This window comes from Hypanus sabinus, chromosome 16, assembly GCF_030144855.1.
Source record: "Hypanus sabinus isolate sHypSab1 chromosome 16, sHypSab1.hap1, whole genome shotgun sequence".
Lineage (NCBI taxonomy): Eukaryota > Metazoa > Chordata > Chondrichthyes > Myliobatiformes > Dasyatidae > Hypanus > Hypanus sabinus.
Window position 1 is genome coordinate 6,665,799 of NC_082721.1, and position 20,186 is coordinate 6,685,984.

At 41.0% G+C, this 20,186-nt stretch overlaps 1 protein-coding gene across 13 annotated transcripts in view; it reads right to left on the minus strand.

Moving 5' to 3' along the window:
• Window positions 1-20,186, minus strand: part of LOC132405974 (transcription factor 12-like) — a 174,376-nt gene that overhangs the window by 40,375 nt on the left and 113,815 nt on the right. For all 13 annotated transcript variants that reach the window (XR_009516020.1, XM_059991057.1, XM_059991052.1 and 10 more), the window contains exons 9-10: window positions 13,500-13,602; window positions 5,458-5,597 (exon numbers count right to left, since the gene is read on the minus strand). Coding sequence is in view for 12 of the 13 variants with exons in the window: in XM_059991057.1 (XP_059847040.1) it covers window positions 5,458-5,597; window positions 13,500-13,602 (243 nt within the window). In the remaining variant the exon portion in view is untranslated. The remainder of the gene's footprint in view (window positions 1-5,457; window positions 5,598-13,499; window positions 13,603-20,186) is intronic.

Genomic DNA, 20,186 nt, shown 5'->3' on the forward strand with positions numbered 1-20,186 from the left:
AACCTATCAACCTATTAAATATATCCAATGATGTGGCACAATGCAGGTCTTTCTCTCTCTCACATACTCCTGTTCTTGCTCTCTCTCTTTTACACACACACAGAAAGCCAGAGTGCAAGGGTATGCAAGTATCTCTGTCTCTCATACTCACACACACATATAGATACACCTTTTGTGGTGGACAGAACAGAGATGCTACATGAAGCACTTTCCCAGTCTGTGTTGGGTCTCACCGATGTAGAGGAGGTTGTACTGGGAGCACCAGATACAGTATATGACCCTGACTAAAGTTAGAAGTGAAGTGTCACATCACTGCAAATCTGAACTGAATGTTCTTTATTTATGTGTAAAAAAAGAGCTGACCACTAGGCAGCACCATCTTCTTTCTCCTGCATCTCACTCCCTTCATTTACTTGACCTCTATTACTGCCTGTTTTCAATTCTCCTTGGTCTATTGATGCTTAATAAAATGATAAAACAAGAAGTTTGTGCCTCTTTCCTGACTTCTCAAAGAACCTTATATTAAAAATATCAGAATCCAACATCACTAAGTTGTGGGCATGCTATGTTGGCACTGTGTTAATGTGGTGACACTTGTGAGATTCCTCCAGCACAATGCAAGCCATGATGCAAAAAGCAGATTTCACTGTATGCTTTGATGTACATGTGACAAAAAAATTAATCTATTTCTTTATTTGAAACAAGCATGTAACTGCCAACTTTCTAAGGTTTGAAGTTAGGCTAAATGTCGAGGTGTTATCTTTACACAGTATGAAAAAAATATTTGTGAACTTTGTCATTTCATGGTGCAATATATAAAAATGTTCTTATGGTGTTCAGATGTTACCTGACCTGCTGAGTATTCCCAACTATTTTTGCTTTTATTTTTCTGAATGGGGGCGCCATAATATTGTGGCAGTTAGAGCAATGCCATTACAGTTTGGGGCACCAGAGTTCACAGTTCAGTTCAGCATCCTCTGTAAGAAAGTTTGTACTTTCTTTCTGTAAAGTGCACGTGGCTTTCCTCCAGGCACTATGGTTTCCTTCTATATTCCAAAGACATACCAGTTAGTATGTTAATTGTTCTGTGAGTAAGCTAGGGATAAATAGAGGGGTTGCTGGGCAGTGTGGCTCGGTGGATTGGAGGGGCTTGTTTCATGCTGCATCTCTAACAAGTAACAAAGGCAGCCCCACTGCGTATCTAAATATTACACAGCCCAACATATCATCATCATGTACTGTGTCATATGGCGTGGGTGATCATAGTCTTCCTATCCCTGACCATGCTTGTTCTTGGCAAATTTTTCTACAGAAGTAGTTTGCCACTGCCTTCTTCTAGCACTGTCTTTACAAGCGAAGTGACCTCAACATTTATCAATACTCTACAGAGACTGTTTGCCTGGCGTCAGTGGTTGCATAACTAGGGCTTCTGATATGCACCAGCATTCATCTGACCATCCACCCTAATTTGGGGAGTGGGGGGGGGTAAGCAGGTGCTACACCTTGCCTGAGGGTGACCTGAAAGCTAGCGAAGGGAAGGAGCGCCTTACATCTCCTTTGATAAGGATGTATCTCTACACTGCCATCCAAGTCCGACGTATCACCTTGTACAAAAAATGTACCTTACTGTCTGATGAAATTAAATCTACCTGAACCAAGAGAATTAAAGATTAAATTTATTCACCAAAATTGCCTGAAGACCTGGCTTGAATTCTGATGCTACGATAAAATCAGATCTACACTCCCATTAGTCACTGATGCGGCTCCAGATGATATCAATAATTCCAGAAATGTAACACTATGTTGCCTATGTTTTCCAAGTAGTTTGTTATCAGCAATGCAATCTGCTAATAATGAGTGGCTGGGACACTTTAGGACACTAAAGAGGCAGAATAAAAATACACTGAAAGGTTTTTCTAACAAGATAAGGAATTCTTAATCCATTCACAAAACTAGTCAATTCCAAATCACCCAGCAGAACTAATAGTCTTAAATAAAAAGATTTTTGCTTGCTCTAATTGACCAGAAACAAACAGAAAATTCCAAGTGTTTCTGGCTCATTAGAACCAACCACAGCTAAACTGGCATATATAAAAAAAATCACTTGATCATTTTTTTTAATGCTCAAGAATGTTGGCCAGCACTGCACACCGAAGTCATGAGAGAATTTACTGTTAGAACCAGAAAGATATAATTTTGTCTAATCTGTTACAGCATGAAAGCTCGCCCACAAAGGCCAGTGTTGATGGTGCGTAATAACTTTGTGGTTATTGCCAAAATACAGCAAGAGAACACGGCTTTTGATGTGGCTATCTAATGGCACGTAGCTTTAGAATGACCCAACTCTAGGATTGGAAAGCATGTACCAACAGGCTGAAGGACAGCTTCTATCCTGCTGTTAAAAGACTATTGAACGTTTCCCTAGTACAGGGGTTCCTAACCTTTTTTATGCCATGGACCAATATCATTAAGCAAGGAGTCTGTGGACCTCAGGTTGAGAACCCCTGCCCCAGTACAATAAGATGGACCCTTGGTCTCACAATCTACTGTGACTTTACTCCTTACTGTCTACTCAATGGGCCAAGTGGTTTAACTCTGCTCCTGTGCATTATAGTTTAACAATGGAGGGCTATGTGGGAGGGAGAAGTTAGATTGATCATAGAGTAGTTTAAAATGTTGGCACACCATTGTGGGGTGGAGGGCCTGTACTGTAATATTCTATGTTATCTGTTAAGGAAATCACATTGGTTATGAGTGTATGTTTGTAATGTGAACGATTTCTGACTGCAGAGTAGAAAAGATGGATTTAAGGTAACCTCTTTAAGGGAAAGGACAGGTTAAAGGATAAGGGAGATTGAAATATTGAGGTGAATGCGCAAGTTTGAAGAGGTTTGGGTGCTTCAGCGCTCTGCAGATTCTGGGAGACAGACAACGTGTGGGAACCTCATGGCGATAACCCTGTGGATGGGGGGGGGTGGCAAGGTATTGTTAATTCCATTTCACCAAATGAACACTTGCTGTCTGCCTTCTGATGGCTCTGCTACACAGAGGGAAAGGTCTGCTGCTGGACCCAGAGAGTATTCCCCAGGTTTCTGCATTTTGGATGTGGACTTCGACTGTAGACTATTTTTCAGTCTTACAGTGCTTTCATATTTTGTGTTTTTTGCCTGATCTTTCTTTTTTTTGTGTGGGAGGAGGGATCTAGGGGTTGATGTGCCTTTTCCATTTTTGTTCCATTTTGTGCAGGGGGGATTTTTAGGGTTTAAGGATTTTTTTTTTTTTGTTGGTTTCATAGCTACCCAGAGAAGAATTTCAAGTTGTATACTTTGATAATAAATGAGTCTTTGAACCTTTGAAAGGTAACCCCTTTTCGGGATTTGAGAGGTTAAAAGTAACCTCTTTAAGGGGCAACATGGTATGGCAGTGTAATGATTAGTGTAATTCTATTACAGCACCAGGAACCCCGGATTAACTTCTGTCGCTATCTGTAAGGAGTTTGTATGTCTTTGTTGTGATTATATTGGTTTGCTCCCACATTCCAAAGGCATATGAGTCAATAAGTTAATCAGTCACATGGGTGTCATTGGGCAGTGTGAGCTCGTGGGCTAGAAGGGCTTGTCACTGTGCTGTATCTCTAATGAAATAAAAATTAAGAGTTTATCTTCAGCAGCAGTTTTGGCTTTGAGAACTACCGTTGTTTCCATATTAAACAAAAAAAAATGCTGGACAAACTTAGGGGGTAAGGCATCATCAATGGAAGCGAATAAACAGTTGATGTTTCGGGCCGAGACCCAAGTGGGAAAGCAAGTGGGAAGACAGTTAATAGTATAAAGAAGTGGCAGGGGCACAGGTGGAGACTTGTAGATGGCAATAAAATTTTGAACGGCAAAAGCCAAAATGTCAGACATTAGAGCGCATGTGAGGGGGTAGGTTCAAACTAAGTTTATTTTAAACACACAGAATGGTGGGTGCTTAGAAAGCCCAGTCAGGGGTGGTGGTGGAGGCAAATAAGACTGAGGCGTTTATGAGGCTTTAATTGGCAGAGAACGTAGGGAAAGATTTTGTTTTCACCTTTGTGTTCGCGGATTATTCTAATCAGTCCACTGGAAACTGGATCCCATTACAGGAATACATTTTGCACTACATACTTTAACTTGTAATTTATATAGGTTTGTTATGTATCGTACTGTACACTGTCACAAAGCAACAGATTTCATGACAGTACTATTAAACCTGATTTTGATCATCAGTATACACTCAGTGGTCATTTTATGGGGATGAGAGGGAAATGGATCAGATACGATGAAATGGCGGAGCAGCTCAATGGGCCGAACAGTCTAATTCTGCTCCTATTTCGTATGGTCTTATGATTCTGGTTCTGACTCAAAGAGCCTTTTGGGAAGAAGGCAGGAGAATGGGGTTGAGATGGATAGTTCATCAGCCATGACGGCATGGCAGAGTAGACAAGAGCTGAACAGTCTAATTCTGTTCTTAGGTTTTTATTGAATTTCTTTAGCCGCAGAATTCATTGTCACAGACAGCTGTGGAGGCCAAATCAATGGGTTGATTAGTCAGGGCATCAAAGATTACAAGGAGAAAGCAGGGAATGGTGTTGAGGGGGATATTAAATCGCCACGATAGAACGGTGGAGCAGACTCGATGGACCAAACGGACTAATTCTGCTCCTATGTCTTATGGTTTATTGTATTTGTCTCACGTGGGACCTAGTTACCCGACTGAAAGTCACCACCAACACTAAACTGCTAGTCTCAAGTGACACTATGCAGATGGAAGTATTTTACTAATTAATAAAGTATGACGTAGATTCAAGTTTCCTTTTCCCAGAATTACTGACAAAGGAATTAAAAAAACATGTTTTTGCAATTAAAATCTCAACAGAAAGTTTTTACAATCCCCATATTACCCCCTTTCTCTTCTATACTTCTTTGCAAATACTTTGCATTCAGTCTTAGACGTGACCAATTCATTTAAGCATGACATCAGATTACACATGCAAAATTTAAAGTGAAACATTTGAAGCTGGACTACCTATCCAGAAATGTTGTTAAGTTGCCTTAAATAAAGCCATAATTCCAAGCAGTTTGTTAACAGCAGTTGGAAAATTGCTTTGGCTCACTCAGAGCTGATTTGAAAGAACCCTGAATATAGTTGCAGGAGCTTATACATTTAAAATGATTTTAAGACGGTGATAGACACAAAATTTGACTTGAGTTATGGTAATCATGCATTAAGCAGTGGTCAAACAATTTAAGCAATAATGCAATTATCATCCAATTAACTTGCAGAAATAAAATCAGTTTTATCGCTTTTTCCCACAATGCAGGAATTTCTCTGCATGCTAACATTCTGCACAATCACTTTCTCTCACAATTAACTGGAGCCTCCTCACTTTGCGACCCCAGCAATGCTAGCACTCTGGAGATTAAGAGCATTTACCAGGCGCTCCTGTGGATGAAGGTTGCTGTAGCCACTCGCTTGGGACAAATGGGTTGTCGTATTTCCCATCAAACCACCGTAACTTGGCTGAGCCATTCCACTGGATGAGTTCCAGACATCAGGACTGTTGTGAATACCATCTAAAAATGAAAGAGCTTGTTTAATATCTGCAGACTTCCAGAATGGAAATATACACTCTGTGGCCACTTTATTAGGCAACTTGTACACTTGCTAGTGCAATTATCTAATCGGCCAACCATGTGACAGCAACTCAATCCATAAAAGCATGCAGACATGGTCAAGAGGTTCAGCCCAAACATCAAAATGGGGGGAGTGGCTTTAACTGTGGAATGATTGTTGGTGCCAGACAGGGTGGCTTGAGCATCTCAGAAACTGCTGATCTGGGATTTTCACACACAACAGTCTCTAAGGTTTACAGAGAGTGGTGCAAGAAACAAAAAACATACCAATAACAGCAGTTCAGTGGGTAAAAACGCTTTGTTAATGAGAAGTTAAAGGAGACTAGCCAGACTGGCTCAAGCTGATAGGAAGGCAACAGTAACTCAAATAACCATGTGTTACATCTGTGGTGTGAAGAAAAGTATCTCTGAGCACACAACATATTGAATCTTAAAGTGGATGGCTTACAGCAGCAGAAGACCACAAACATACACTTAGTGGCCACGTTATTAGCTTCAGGAGATACCTAATAAAGAGGCCACTGAGTATGTAGTTATATAATTATCATATTTTTTTTCAGTAAATGCTAAGTATTGTGTCCATTTTTGGTTGGTCACACCTGTTACCACACAACCAGAAAAAAAATTGTTTTTTTAAAGAAACAAAGGCAAAAATGAGAAATTAGATAAATAAGATTCAATACAGCGAAACTCTATGATATATGGAGGGCAGAGCTATGTTTATTCAAAATAGAGAGATGGATAGGTACTTTATTGATCCCAAGGAAATTACTGTGTCACAGTAGCATTACAAGTATACAGATATTCAAATATTAGGAGAAGTAAGAAAGAATAAAAAAATAAGTGACCACAAACAGTCTAACAGAAGGGGATCATCTCTTCCCTGGCTATAGGTCAACTCATTATAGAACCTAATGGCCAATGGTAAGAATAACCTCATATTAAACTCTTTGGAACAGCGCGATTATCTTAATATATTACTAAAAGTGCTCCTCTGTTCACCCAAGGTGGCATGCAGAGGGTGAGAAACATTGTGCAGAATTGCCAGAAATCAATCACCCGTCTTGATGCTATTGCCCCAGCACATCACTGCATTGGAGATTGTTTTGCCATCAACAGACTGGTAGGACATGTGAAGGAGAGGCCTCCATACTCCAAAGAACATTAGTCTCCTCGGGATGTAAAAGGCAACTCTGGCCGTCCTTGTACACAGCCTTTGTTTTGGTGTTCCACTCAAATCTGTCATCCAGGTGCACCCCAGGTACTTGTAGGTCCTCACCACATCCACGTCTTCACCATCAGTTGTAACAGGAGCAATGCAGGCTTAATCTTCCAAAAGTCCATCACAATCTCCTTTGCCTTACTGATGTTGAGCTGCAGGTAATTCAGTTTGCACCATTTGACAAAGTCCTCGCCTAGGGCCCTCTATTCATCCTCCCTTCATACACCCAACTATTGCTAAGTCATCACAGAATTTCTGCAGATGACATGACTGTGTTGTATCTGAAGACTGAGGTATACAAGGTAAACAGGAAGGGAGACAATGCAGTCAGGTACCCCATTATCCAGGAAACAATGAAAGTGCCAACCTGTACTGAATGGAGCTTCTCCCCCCCCCCCCCCCCCCCCCAGCAACAAGGGCTGTAAGGTATTGAAGGCACTTGAGAAATCAAAAAACATGATCCTCACAGTGCTACCCTGCTTATTCCAAATGGGAGTAGGCTCTGTTCAGCAGGAAGACGACAGTATCGTTGACTCCAGTATGCTCCTGGTAGGCAAAATTCAGGGGAACCGAAGCCTGATCTGACCAGTGGTCGGACATGAGCCAGGACCAGCCTCTCTGGGTCATTATGATGTGTGAAGTCAGAGCCACTGGAAGACATTCTTGTGTACTGGACCACACATTCTTTTCCCCCCACAGAGTCAGGAGCCTTTCCAAGCTAAAAATAAGTTGCAGAGTGATCTTCCATCATATGGATTCATGTCATTTATTCATGTGTCAAGAAACATGAGTTGAAATCAAAAAATGAGTGAACTTGGCCTTTTCTCCTTGGAGCGATGGAAGATGAGAGGTGACCTGATAGAGGTGCCTCAGATGATGAAAGGCATTGATCGTGTCGATACTCAGAGGCTTTTTTCCAGGGCTAAATGGCTATCACGAGGGGGCACAGTTTTAGGGTGCTTGGAAGTAGGTACAGTGGAGATGTCAGGGATAAGTTGTTTTTTTTAAAAAGGCAGAGAGTGGTGAGTGTGGGGAATGGGCTGCCAGCGACGGTGGTGGAGACGGATACAATAGGGTCTTTTAAGAGACTCCTAGATAGGTACATGGAGCTTAGAAAAATAAAGGGCTATGGGTAACCCAAGGTAATTTCTAAAGTACATATTCGGCACAGCATTGTGGGCCGAAGGGCCTGTATTATGCTGTAAGCTTTCTATGTTTCTGATTCTAAAATGAATCTCAAGTATATATGGTGACATATGTACTTTGATAATAAATTTACTTTGAACCTTGAGAAGAAATTAGTTTAGTTGGCCATTTGATTACTAATTTAATTGGTTCAGCATAACATTGTGGTCAGTTGGATCTGTTTCTGTGCTGTACAGTTCTATTTTCTGTTTTATGCTTTGCAGTACCAGTACAGTGCAATACAGCAGTAAAGTTTCATTTAAACTGGTGCAGGGAGAAACCTTGGCACAGTGGATTAGAAGAGACACCCTTCACCATGGGAAATTGTAGTTGAATCTAGCCCAGACTCGTAGGGTAAAAGTTTCCTTTGCTGAGCTGCGAGTCAATGAGATGTGTGTGTTAGAACAGCGCAGCTCAAGATGAACACCAGCTTATAGCCATGAGTCCTGAATCCAGCAGTAATTGGACAATCTCAGCTGGATAAACAGCAGGACATCTTGGCAAAAGAACTGGAAAAATACAACCAGTACTGTGTAGGGAGTTCTTCAGGGATTAGGTTTAACAGTATGTTGTTGGAGAGGACTAGAAGGAATTTTAAAATTTGTATCTGATAATCCCTCTTTCATTTCAGAGTACTCGCTGATAGCACCGAGTGGTTAGAAAGGAAAGTGTTCCGACTATCTTTTGGAGGTGAGCACAATATTTAGTAAAAGTAATTTTTTGGAAAATGCTAAATCTTTTGTGTCTATTTTTACCACACAACCAGCCAATTTTTTTTAAAGAAACAATGGCAAGTGAAGAATTAGACAATAAATAAAATTCAGCACCAGTGAACCCCACATTATAGGGAGGGTGGAGTTGTGTTTATTCAGCACTGAACTGATTCCACAAGCTATGGACCCACTTTCAAGGACTCTACAACCATGTTCTCATCTATCTCTCACTTTTCATCTCTCTGTACGGTCCTCTCCCTCTCTCTGTCCCTGTCTTGCCCTCTTCATCTTTCTCTCCCTGATCCAACTCTTCTCTTTCCCTCTGTCGCTCCCTCTCCATTTATCATTTTTTTTTGGATTTGCAGAGGATGCAAAGGATTTCTTCTTATACACTGGATGTTTGTGAGGCAACACACAAAAAATGCTGGTGGAACACAGTAGGCCAGGCAGCATCTATAGGGAGAAGCGCTGTCGACGTTTCGGGCCGAGACCCTTCTTCAGGACTAACTGAAAGATAGTAAGAGATTTGAAAGTAGGAGGGGGAGGGGAAATGCGAAATGATAGGAGAAGACTGAAGCTGGGGTGAAGCTGAGAGCCAGAAAGGTGATTGACAAAATGGGATTCAGAGCTAGAGAAGGGAAAGGATCATGGGACGGGAGGCCTAGGGAGAAAGAAAGCGGGAGGGGAGCACCAGAGGGAAATGGAGAACAGGCAGAGTGATGGGCAGAGAGAGAAAGAAAAAAAAGGGAAGGGGGAAAAAAACAAAAAAAAAACTAAATATATCAGGGATGGGGTAAGGAGGAGAGGAGGGGCATTAACAGAAGTTAGAGAAGTCAATGCTCATGCCATCAAGTTAGAGGCTACCCAGCCGGTATATAAGGTGTTGTTCCTCCAACCTGAGTGTGGCTTCACCTTGACAGTAGAGGAGGCAATGGATAGACGTATCAGAATAAGAATGGGACATGGAATTAAAATGTGTGGCCACTGGGAGATCCTGCTTTCTCTGGTGGACAGAGCATAGGTATTCAGCGAAACAGTCTCCCAGTCTGCATTGGGTCTCACCAATATATAAAAGGCCACACTGCAGTATACCACACCAGCCGACTCACAGGTGAAGTGTCGCCTCACCTGGAAGGACTGTCTGGGGCCCTGAATGGTGGTGAGGGAGGAAGTGCAAGGGCAGGTGTAGCACTTGTTCCACTTGCAAGGATAAGTGCCAGGAGGGAGATCAGTGGGAAGGGTTTGGGGGGGATGAATGGACAAGGGAGTCGCGTAGGATCCCTGCGGAAAGTGGGGGGGGGGGGGGGAGGGAAAGGTGTTTGTCAGTCTTTTTGAGTAGTTTTTCATGATTCTATTGTATTTCTTTGTTCTGCCGTAAATGCCTGCAAGAAAATGAACCCTATGGTTGTATATGGTGGCATATATGCACTTCGATAATAAATTTACTTGCAAGTGTTTTTAATTTACTTTGCATCTCGATTTTCCACAATGTGATGTGGCTTAATTTATGCATGCATCAAGAAACACAGGTTGAAAACAAAAAGAAGTGTTGATTTATTTACTTCTTAACCACTCTTCCCCACTGCACACACATACCCATACAAATTCTGCAAGAGTGAATTTTATCCTGTATCTCAAATTTTTGGGTAGTGATTTGAGAAATCTGTAAGTCTCTGTAACCCAAACAGTTGTAACATGAGGTTTGCGTGTACCCCTTTCCCAGGTTATTAAAAATCTGTTTCAGAACAAATGAATCTGAGTAGATTTGGAGATTAGAACATTACTTTCCAGAATAACCTGACCCAATGTTTTCAGTTCAGTATAATAGTTAGACCATAACACCATAAGACAGAGGAGCAGAATTAGACCATTTGGCCCATCGAGACTGCTCTGCCATTCCATCATGGCTGATTTATTATTCCTCTCAACCCCATTCTCCTGTATCAACCTCTGCCTTAAAAATACTCAATGAACTGGCCTGTACCACTGTCTCATCTCTCTTCTAAATGGACATCTCTCTATCCTGAGGCTGTACCCTCTGGTCCTAGACTCCCCAGCTATAGGAAACATCTCTACCTAAAGCTTTCAATATTCAGTAGGTTTTAATGAGACCTCTCCTCATTCTTCTAAACGCCAGCGAGTACAGGCCCAGACTATCGGGTGCGAGGTGCAAGAGTCTTCACTGGCTGCACACATCTCAGTGTTAAACTGGTTCTATGGCTGTGGGCTCATTTTTAGTGATTCTGCTGTTCATGTTCCGTGTACTATTTGGTTACTTTTTTTGCACATTGGATGTTTGCTGGTCTTTGTTGTGTGGGGTTTTCGTGGCTTCTATTGTTTCTTCTTCATTTTGCAGCTGAAGGTGAATCTCAAGGTTTGTACATGGTATACATACTTTGATAATAAATGTGTCTTGAACTTTAGAAGTACTTTCAGGGTGACTGGAAGAAAATATATGTGGAAATATCAGAAGTACATTTTTTTCCCTCACAGAGAATGGTAAGGGGATGGAATTTATGGCTGGGATTGCTGATAGATGCAGATACATTACAGACATTTAAGAGACTCTTAGTTACATGGATGAAAGAAAAATGGAGAGATTATGAAGGAGGGAAATGTTCGACCGATCTTGGAGTAGGTTAAAGGGTCAGTACAACATTATGGGCTGAAAGGCCTGTACTGTTCTGTGTTACACTTCTCCTAAAGCTAAGGCAAGCAGCTATTGTGGCATTTTATGGGAATATCAAGCAACCCAAAATAAAAGTTAAGAACCTACCAAACTCCTGAAGGAACTGGGTCCATTTGAACAGTCTCTATATGGACTTGCAGAAGAAAGTGCCCCCAGGAAATCTAATCTTGTTGCCTTTAAGAGTCTAAAGAAGGTTCGGTTTGCAACTTCCCAAGATCCACAAGGAGTTGAAGTAAATTGGGTGACTGGTTCATTCCACGGTTGTCAAATTAGGCAAATACCTCAGTACATCCGAGACTACTACGTAACTGACTTACCTTAACGCAGCCCTGTAACTAAACCTCAGTAAGGTATTGAGGAACAAATTAAACTCAAACCACTAGATCTCATCAATGTTAAAAATACACACATTCAGCACTCTATAGTGCAAAATACCGAAGGGGTTTCCCACAAAGAGCAGAAGTAATATCATTTCTACTTTAGTCTACAAGATAATACACCTTCATGAATCAAAATGCTACTTTACATCTGATTTACAAACAAAAATGCAATTGTGTCATATCTAATATTCTAGAACACCTCCTAAATTATATATATATATTTCTATTACTATCATTTCTTTACTTAGAGATAGTGCGTGGAACAGGCCTTTCTGGTCTACCGAACCATGCTGCCCAGCAACTTATTAGTTTAACTCTAGCTTAATCGCGGAACAATTTACCATGACCAATTAAACTTACTAACCAGACTGTGGGAAGAAACCAGAACACCCAGAGGAAACCCACATGAGAAGAACATACAAACTCCTTACAGAGGATGCTGGGATTGAACTGTGATGCCCCGAGCTGTAATAGCGTCATGCTAATTACTATGCTACCATGGCACCAAACATATTTTCCATGCACTTGGGTAATATTCCTAAGTATTTTGAAGCAGTAAGTATATAGAATTAAAGATAACTGAAATAAAGAACAACTCTCCTCAGTGTAATAGATAGTTGATACAGTACTGCGCATAAGTCGGAGGTACATATATATACACACAGCCAGGATGCCCAAGGCTTTTGCACAGTACTGCATTTGTCAATGTGGAGCACCACAGAATGGGTGTGGGACAGGTGTCAGAGAATGAATGCCAGGGGCGAAAGGTGGCACGGGTGAAGATATAGCCCGCTCTAAGACACCAGGCAAAGTCGTTTGATTCCAAACAACTGTTTTATTGATCTTTACATAATGTCTCTCTGGTGCTTCCTGCTCCCTCCTCTCTCCTTTCCTTTTTCCCCCTCCATGATTCAACCTATCCCTGCTCCCTTCCCCTCTCAATCCTCAATAAAGACATACCAGAATCAGGTGCATCATCACTCACATATGTCATGATTTTTTTTGTGTGATAGCTGTACAGCGCAATATATAAAATTACTACAGTACTGTGCATAGAATTAAAGATACTTGAAGTAAAAAACTCTCCCTGGTATAATAATGCATTCCTTTAAAAAATAACATTTTGTGTAAATCAAGTTGGTACACAAGGCATTTTTTCAGCTGAAAGTCATGAGTCATTTTCCAAATTTGAGAAAACACAAAACATTCTCTACTCCTGGGGATGCCAAAGTAGCGCAGCAGTCAGTGCGACTCTGTTAAAGTTTGCAGCAGAGTTTGGAGTTCAATTCTGGCAACAAAGACTGGATAAGATAGTGCACTCACCAACAAAAAAAAAGGGCAAAGGGAAGTACAAATGTCTTAAGAGACATCGCAGCTTGGGGCATACTGGAATTCAATTCTACCATCTTCTGTAAGAAAGCCTTTACGCTCTGCCTGTGTGTATTTGGTTTCTTTAGATGCTTGCTCTATTTTCCTCTCGCAGTCCAAAGATGTACTGGTTAATCGGTCATTGTAAATTGTCCCCTGATTAGGCCAAGGTTAAATTAGGTGGGTTGCTGGGTGGTGTGGCTCATTGGGCTGGAAGGGCCTGTTCTGTGCTGTATTTCTAGATGAATAAATAATCTCACTACTAATTCAGATAATTAACTTTACCTTGAATATAGAATGACCCTGGAAATACAGAACCTGAAGGCTTGGATGAAGAATACCCAGCTGAATCCCTGCTGTATTCTTCACTTGATGTTGAAGCGTACACCTATACAGGAGAACAAAATAATGTTAGTGTGATAATACTGAGGTTTAAAAAGACTCAATGCCCTTAAATCAATTAGAAGCATCTTTTGCCATTTTCGTGTCAGTCTTCACTGAGGAAGACAGTAGCAGTATGGCAGAAATTTAAGTATCAGGAAGCAGAAGTGGGTGTTTATTATGAAGGAGAAGGTGCTTGGGAAGGTAAAACGTCTAAAGGTAGATATGTCACCTGGACCAGTTGGACTACATCCATAGATCTGAAAGAGGTAGCTGAAGAGATTATGGAGGCATTAGTAATTATCTTCCAAGAATCACTGGATTTGGGAATTGTTCAAGAGGACTGGAAAATTGGAAATGACACTCCACTCTTAGGGAAGGGAGGGAGGCAAAATAATGAGAACGATAGGCTAGTTAGCCTGACTTCAGTGGTAGGGAAGACGTTGGAGTCCATTGTTGAGGATGAGGTTGAGGTTTCAGTGTACTTGAAGGCACACAATAAAATAGGCCAAAGTCAGCATGGTTTCCTTAAGGAAATAACAGCCAGAATAGACAAGAGAGACAATGGATCTTGTTCCCTGGGCTTGCCAGTAGCAATATTTCATAAGGAACTTGAGGATATTTGGTATGTCACCAAAGATTCAGAACTCTGATGGTGGAGTGGAAGAAGCCGTTCCTAAAATGTAGGTTTCCACTCTCCCACATCTCCTTTGCAGTGAGAAGAGGGCTTGTCCTAGATTTTTTTTTGGTCAGATTTTCACTCTACAAAAGTTCAAATTAATGGTAGTCAGGAACTAGTTGTGTTATTTGCACCAGACAAATTTTACCTTCATCTAGCTACTTGAGACACTTGGAGCGTATCAGAAGATGCTGAAGGCTATATGCAAATACAAGCTCTTTTTCATCCCTGACACAAATATCTGACTCATTCTAAATGTAGTTCAAATCAATTTCCCATGAACATTTCTTTTTGCTATTTTTGTACTAATTATTTATACACACAATGGCCACTTCATTTGGTACACCTGTCCATTACTGTAAATATCCAATTAGCCAATCAGGTGGCAGCAACTCAATGCATAAAAACATGCAGACATAGTCAGGAGGTTCAGATGTTGTTTGGATGAAACATCAGATTGGGGATGAAATGTGATCTAAGTGACTTTGACTGTGGAATGATTGTTGGTGCCAGACAGGGTGGTTTGACTAACTCAGGAATTGCTAATCTTCTGTGATTTTCACACACAACAGTCTCTGCAATTTACAGAGAATGGTGCAAGAAACAAAAATACAGTGAGCGGCAATTCTGTTGGTGAAAACACCTTGTTAATGAGAGGTTGACAAGAAAGCACCAACAATTCAACAAACATGCATTACAACAGTGATGTGCAGAAGTGCATCTCTGTACACACAGCACTTAGAACCTTGAAGTGGATGAACAGCAGCAGCAGAAGACCACGCTGGGCTTCACTCCTGTACCTAATAAAGTGGGTATTGAGTGTATATTTCTTCTTGAAACTTTTTAAATTGTCTTGTACTGCACTGCTGCTGCAAAACAACAAATTTCACAACATGTCAGTGATAATAAGCCTGATTCTGAAACAACCTCAAATGATTGACAAGAGCTGCTGAAATCAGTCTAAACTATAGCTTATATAGAGTGCAATTTTCATTCTATCAGCAACAATTTGCATTTAAATAATGCTTTTCACTTTGCATACTATGAAGAAAATTTTATGCTGAGCCACGCAGAGATAACGGACGTCAGACTTGAATGAGAAGCTGGTATGGAGAGGTGACTGCACAGGATTGGAAAAAGCTGCAGAAAGTTGAAAACTTAACCAGCTCCAGCCTGGGCATTAGTGTCCCCTGTATGGAGGACACCTTCATAAGGCGATACCCCAGAAAAGAGGCATCCATCATTAAATCATAGGACATGCCCTCTTCTCCTTGTCACCATCAGAAGTACAGGAGCCAGAAGAAAAGAACAGCTTCTTCCCCTCTGCAATCAGATTTCTGATTAAACAACGAACCCATGTACACTACCTCTATTTCTTTTGCTCTCTTTTTACGCTACTTATTTGTTCTTTTTAAAAATATATTCCATATTATTATTTATTATGATTGTTTTTATTATTACGTATTGCAATGTACTGCTGCTGGAAAAACAGACTTCACAACATATTAAACCTGATTCTGAAGGCTTCACACAAGGTGGAAGAGGGGAAGAGCCAAGCTGGAGCGCAGCAATCTCAAACAAATACTGTGCGCACAAGCACTAAATAGCTCAAAAGTAAAAAATGATTATATATACAGTATTGTGCAAAAGCCTTAGGCACATATATAGCTAGGTTGCCTAAGATTTTGCATAGTACTGTAGTAATTTTATATATTGCACTATACTGCTGCTGCAAAAGAAAACACATTTCCTGAATACCTGTGATGATAAACCTGATTCTAATATGGGTCTCTATTGTGGACTGAGAGTGGAAAGGGGCAGGGAGAGTGGAATCATTGCTGGGATAAAGGAAGAGGAGAAGGAGCAGAAAGCATCAGAGGGACTTGCTGTGATGATCAATAAACCAATTGATTGTAATCAAATGACCTTGCCTGGTGTCTCAGGGCCCTGTGTGTCTGCACTAGCGTCACCAACCCCCCAATCCTCTGCCATCTCTATTCCATGCCCCTCCCACTACACCCTACCTTTAGCCATTTCCAACATACTTTGCTCCTACCAGACTTAGAAACTCTCTCTGTGCTCCACGTTAACCAATACAATACTGTGCAAAAGCCTTAGGCACCCTAGCTATATATAACGTGCCTAAAATTTTCTTTGCATGCTACTGCACATTTCCCAAGAACAATTACATGAACATGGAAACAAGATCAAAACATTTTTATCTCAGCTAAAAAATCTAAAGCTTGCAAAATACTCTTCCAGTTAACTCATACCATACAGGGCTGATTATCCTACTTTTATTTTTGATATGTACATGAAAACACAGTGAAATGCATCTTTATTTATGCCAATGACCAACATAGCCCAAAGAAGTGCTGGAGGCACCCCACAAGTGTCGCCATGCTTTCGGCACCCACACTGTATGTTTTAATGCACATATGACAAGCTAATCTCTGCTCTGTCATCACACATCATATAGTGTATCCAAAGGATACTTTGCTTTTTCTTTCTTTCCTTAAATCTATGCTTTTAGTATTCGATCCACCCAGGAAAAGACCTGCTGTCCTATCCATCGCTCTCAAGTCATCCCTTGGACTCAGTCTCCAGAGAAAACAATCCCAGTTTGTCCAACCTTTTTTTAAAAAAAATGTTCAGCTTTATTTGTCACATGTACACAAAAATATACATTGAAATGCTTTTTTGCATTAATTTACAACACACTCCAAGGATGCAATGTTCCCTCTAATTTATTTTAAAGCTGCACATTACTCTTGAGCAGGAAAATTTTACATGGCCTGAAAACCATGTGGCAACAAAGGCTATCTGAGTGGGAGCATTTTAGTTACCGCGTGGCTCTGCATCCACCCAGTTGAGAGGGAAGTGTGAGGATGTGCTGGCAGAAGCCCACAAGTGTTGGCAGCATAGCATACCACAACTCATTAACTCTAACCCATACATGTTTGGAATCTGGGAGGAAACGGAATACTCGAAGGAAACCCATGTGGCCATGGACAGAACGTACAAACTCCTTACAGACAACAGCTGGATTTGAACCCTGATATTCCATTCACTGGCACTGTAAAATATTATGCTAACTGCTAAACTATTATGCCACCCATGGGCCATTTTGCCCATGTGACCATACTTGGATGGAGCCTACCATATTACACTTTCCAATAAGATAACCCTAATCCTTACAATTACACAATGGATTTGGTTACTTGGGCTATCAGTTAATCAGGGCAGCTGCTTATTTCGGACAACTCTTAAAGAACAAAAACTAATCAAGAAAATAGCAAGGGTTCCCTTTGGTTTTTTTTTTGGGACACTGCCACTAATAGGGACAGGTGACCGTTGTCTAACAGTTTCAAACTAGCACAATTGCCTGCACTTGTATGGCCGTTAGACACAATACCATACTTTGAGATAACAGTTTTAAAATAGCATCTGTTGCATGTGTTTATGTTCAAAAAAGCAGTGATTTTTAGTCACAGACATTTGGTGAGAAATAAGCAGCAAGACAATTCAGAACTGATTTGCTCACTGTGGTTTCATACATTCAGGCTTTGAGATGCCAGAAATGGCTGGGAGTGAAAATGAAAGATTGAGGATGTAATAATAAAAAGCATTGTGTGAAAGCAGTCCGTTATCTTTACTAGGTGTCTGCGCAGATTTTGTTCATTTAGAGTTAATTAAAAGAACAGCAGCATACACTGGATTAATTCCTCCGTCAATAACTTTTAGACACTAATACAAGGTTTTATAGCACTGTAGTAGTATTGGTAGTGTTCTAATCTGATCTCTATATCATTTAATTCAGAATTTATTATTCAATTAAAGGGTAGATTGTCTTTTCTATGCCTTTTTAACTATTTCCATGAAGCTAGCTTAACTAGGCCAAAATGCATTAGTCCCAATTAACTGGAATCCACTGTATTTCTAATTAAGCTCTGATGGCTGCTGGTAATTCTGTATGGCAGCACACTCAAAATATTGGAGGAACTCAGCAGGTCAGACAGAATATGGAAATGAATAAGCAGTCAATGTTTCGGGCTGAGACCCTTTGTCAAGACTAACTTCTGGTCCAGTAATTCTGCTCCCCACTTCTTTTCAGGATCTTTATACCATTTAACTATATTTCTCTCTCTTCACTACTGAAGCCACTTTAAATTCACCACATCAATCAACACTGCTGTCACGTAAGACTCAGTTGTCTTTTACTAATTACAAATGCAATACAGATAATTTGCAACCAGTACCCAAATTAAAAATGATCAAGATCAGAGATTTCAATGGGTTGAGCAACTTTTCCTATAGTAGCTAGTGACAAGGCGCTACATGCGTACAACTATATCTTGTGTGACAGCACGGTAGTGTAACAGTTAGCATAACTCTTTACATCACCAATAACCCAGGTTCAATTCCCACCACTACACTATGTCTTTACTAGCCATAGTAAGGCATTGTACATTCTCTCCATGACTGTATGGGCTTCCTCTCGGGTGCTCCAGTTTCCTCCCACATTCCAAAGACAGTGTCGAGTCAAGTATGATGTTTTCCAAAAGAGTTGTCTATTGGTGGGTCTTCAGGTAGCTGTAGAGGACAATCCAGGAAACACCTAACATAACATTTATGGAGAATACCTGTGCACGAAGTTGTTTAATGTGGGGAGGCTGATGCACGGGCAGCCACCATACAGTCCTTAACAGATCGGGGTCAGGGTCCAGTGGCATGGAATGCAAGATGACTGGGGACCCTTCACTGCTGCAGGCTTCCTCTGCCATTGTGACTTGTGATCTTCCGCAGGCTCCACCAGTGAGGTCTTGATTGGATCACTTTGTCTGAAACATCCCCCCTTGACCTTATTACTGTGGGTGATCTGAACAGGAACTAACTATTGATCTCAGGATCTTAAGATCTCACAAGCCTCTCCACCATGACAAAAGACATATGGGCTAGTGAGCTGTGGGCATGCTACATTGGCGCTGAAAGCATTGCAACATTTACCGGCTGCCTCCAGTACATCCTTGATGCATTTCACTGTATGCTTCGAGGTTTCAATGCACATGTGACAAATAAAGCTAATTTAAGCATAAAAAGCTAGAGTAAGGCAGCGTCTACACAGGGAAATGGACAGTCAACATATTGGGTCGAGACTCTTCATTTTCATAGCTGCACTGAGCTCCTCCAACCTTTTCCCATAGTTTCAGGTTCTAACAATTGGAGCCTTGTGTCAACATCCTATTGTTAAGAACATGAGTTGCGAGGAACGCTGTGGCAAGAAAGCATCATCCATGATGTAGGCCCCCACCATCCAGGCCATGCTCTCTTCTTGATGTTGCCACTGGTAAGAAGGTACAGGAGCCTTAGGTCCCACACTGCCAGGTTCAGGAACTACCCTTCAATTATCAGGTTCCTGAACTGGCCTGGATAACTTCACTCACCTCAATTCTGAACTGATCCCCCAACCTATGAATTCACTTTCGAGAACTCCGTAACTCATGTCCTCGGTATTATTTATTTATTATTGTTACTATTATTGTATTTGCACATATTATCTCTTTTGCACTTTGGATGCTGGTCAGTGTTCGTATATAAATACTATTGTGCTTAGATTTCATTGATTCTATTGTATTTCTTTGTTCGACTGTAAATACCTGTAACCCAGGGTTACCCATAGCCCTCTATTTTTTCTGAGCTCTATGTACCTGCCCAGGAGTCTCTTAAAAGACCCTATCATATCGGCCTCCATGAACTCTGGCTAGCTACTCTTGGTGCCTTTGCCCCAGTAGGGATGACAGGGTTTAAGTAAATAATTTAAGATGAAAGCAGTCATGCCATAAGCTTCCCTCCCTATCCACACGTCGTCACTTTCAGAGAGCTACAGACATACATGCGTCTTCTGCAGTCTG